Source organism: Octopus bimaculoides, chromosome 9, assembly GCF_001194135.2.
Source record: "Octopus bimaculoides isolate UCB-OBI-ISO-001 chromosome 9, ASM119413v2, whole genome shotgun sequence".
Classification (NCBI taxonomy): Eukaryota; Metazoa; Mollusca; class Cephalopoda; order Octopoda; family Octopodidae; genus Octopus; species Octopus bimaculoides.
The window spans coordinates 86,211,220-86,213,154 of record NC_068989.1 but is presented as its reverse complement, the minus strand read 5'-3'; the positions used below and the strand labels follow the sequence as shown (position 1 = coordinate 86,213,154).

The 1,935-nt window shown below is 37.6% G+C and overlaps 1 protein-coding gene across 1 annotated transcript in view; it reads right to left on the bottom strand.

Moving 5' to 3' along the window:
* Positions 1-203: 203 nt before the first annotated feature.
* LOC106882753 (SH3 domain-binding protein 5-like) overlaps positions 204-1,935 on the bottom strand; it is a 19,105-nt gene continuing 17,373 nt past the window's right edge. The window contains exons 5-7 of the mRNA XM_052970943.1: positions 1,786-1,823; positions 1,457-1,708; positions 204-627 (exon numbers count right to left, since the gene is read on the bottom strand). Of these exons, the coding sequence (XP_052826903.1) occupies positions 239-627; positions 1,457-1,708; positions 1,786-1,823 (679 nt within the window). The 3' untranslated portion in view covers positions 204-238. The remainder of the gene's footprint in view (positions 628-1,456; positions 1,709-1,785; positions 1,824-1,935) is intronic.

Genomic DNA, 1,935 nt, shown 5'->3' with positions numbered 1-1,935 from the left:
ATCGAGCAGACAAAAAAAAGGCAGTTATCTGTTTAGGACTACGCCATTGGTAACCAAAACCGTCTTGGAATAATGCAGACATAGACGGTTTTGTTCCTGAAAGTTAATACACAGCACACGTTTTTCCATGGTTTTTTGATTCATTAATTTCATGAACTGCGTTCAATCCCAGAGCATTCTCTTCGACCACTCTCTGTTTTCAATTTTTATTTTTTCTGGAAACCGATGTCTCCGCTGATCATGCTGACGGTGTAACGTCTATCGTTGTCGATGTTGTTGTTTGTGGCGGTGGTGTTGAGGATGCCGATGTAGGTGTCGCTTTCTTCAGCAGTGTCGGGGAGACTGTCATCTCGTCAGTATATTCTTCATCTGTTGATGTTGACAACGCCGGATCAGTACTCGTATCTTCACTGAAACTCATCTCAGACGAAGACGATCCATCGTCATAATCAGCAACAACACTTTCTACACTCAGACTGTCGACATCATTCCAGTTCCTGCTGGTGCTGTTATTGTTGTTGTTGTGGTTTTCCTTGTCGCAGCTCCTGTTGTTGTCAATCTTTTCCTTGTTATTATTAGCGTCAGTGTCCTTGTCATCGTTAATCGTTGTTGATAATGAACTGGACCCTGAAAAGACAATAATAATAACAATAATAATAATAATAATAATAATAATAATAATAATAATAATAATAATAACTTTTGCCACAAGGGCAGAAATTCTGGGGGAAGGGATGTTCAACTGGTGCCTATTTTATCGACCCCGAAAGGATAAACGGTAAAGTCGACTTCGGCTGAATTTGAACTCAGAACGTAGCGACGGGCGAAATACCGCTAAGCATTTCGTCCGGCGCGCTAACGATTCTACCAGCTCCCTGCCTTTATAATAATAATAATAATAATAATAATAATAATAATAATAATAATAATAATAATAATAATAATGATAATAATAATAATAATAATAATCCTTTCTATTATAGGCACAAGGCCTGAAATTCGAGGGGAGGGGGCTAGTCAGTTACATCATCCCCAGCGCATAACTGGTACTTATTTCATCGACTCTGAAAGGATGAAAACGAAATCGACCTCGGCAGAATTTGAACTCCGAATGTAAAGACGAACGATATGCCGCTAAGCATTTTGGCAGCATTTTGTCTAATAATAATAATAATAATAATAATAATAATAATAATAATAATAATAGTTTCAAATTTTGGCACAAGGCCAGCATTTTCGGGGAATGAGTGAGTCAATTACATTAACCCCTGTATGAAACTGGTACTTATTTCATCGAACCCCCCGAAAGGATGAAAGGCAAAGTAGAATTCGGTGGAATTTAAGCTCAGAACGTAAAGCCGGAAATCAAAATACCATCAAACAAGAACAAACTCCATCAAACATCATCAAACGTCATCAAACATCATACTACAAGAATGTCAACAAGACTACTCACTTAGCTTTGCCTCAGTTTCGAATTCAGTTGAGTTGTGACGTTCATTATGTTCCGATCCGACACCGGGTTCGCGGGGTAAGTAAAGGAATTCCCTTAATTTACGACGTTTATGAACCTCTTCCGAAATCCTTTCCAAGTTCCTCAGGGCCTCTGAATAGACTGCCTTCATTTGCTGGAGGTTCGCCTGGAGACAATCCACCTTATTCTTTTGTACCTGTAATGAGACAAAACGAGGGAAAATCTTAATTGAAGCTCAAATATCGTGAAGATGACTTTTCTGATGAAATATTTGGAAGGGAGAGGAAGGGCCATTGTTATCTTCACTAAACCAGTTGTTGATGATGATGATGAAGAAGATGGTTTAAGACTATTTTCATGTTACATGTTATAAGTATATGGTATACATTTGATTGTATATGTGGGTGTGTATCTTTTATCTTTTACTTGTATATCTTTATATGTGCATATATATATATATA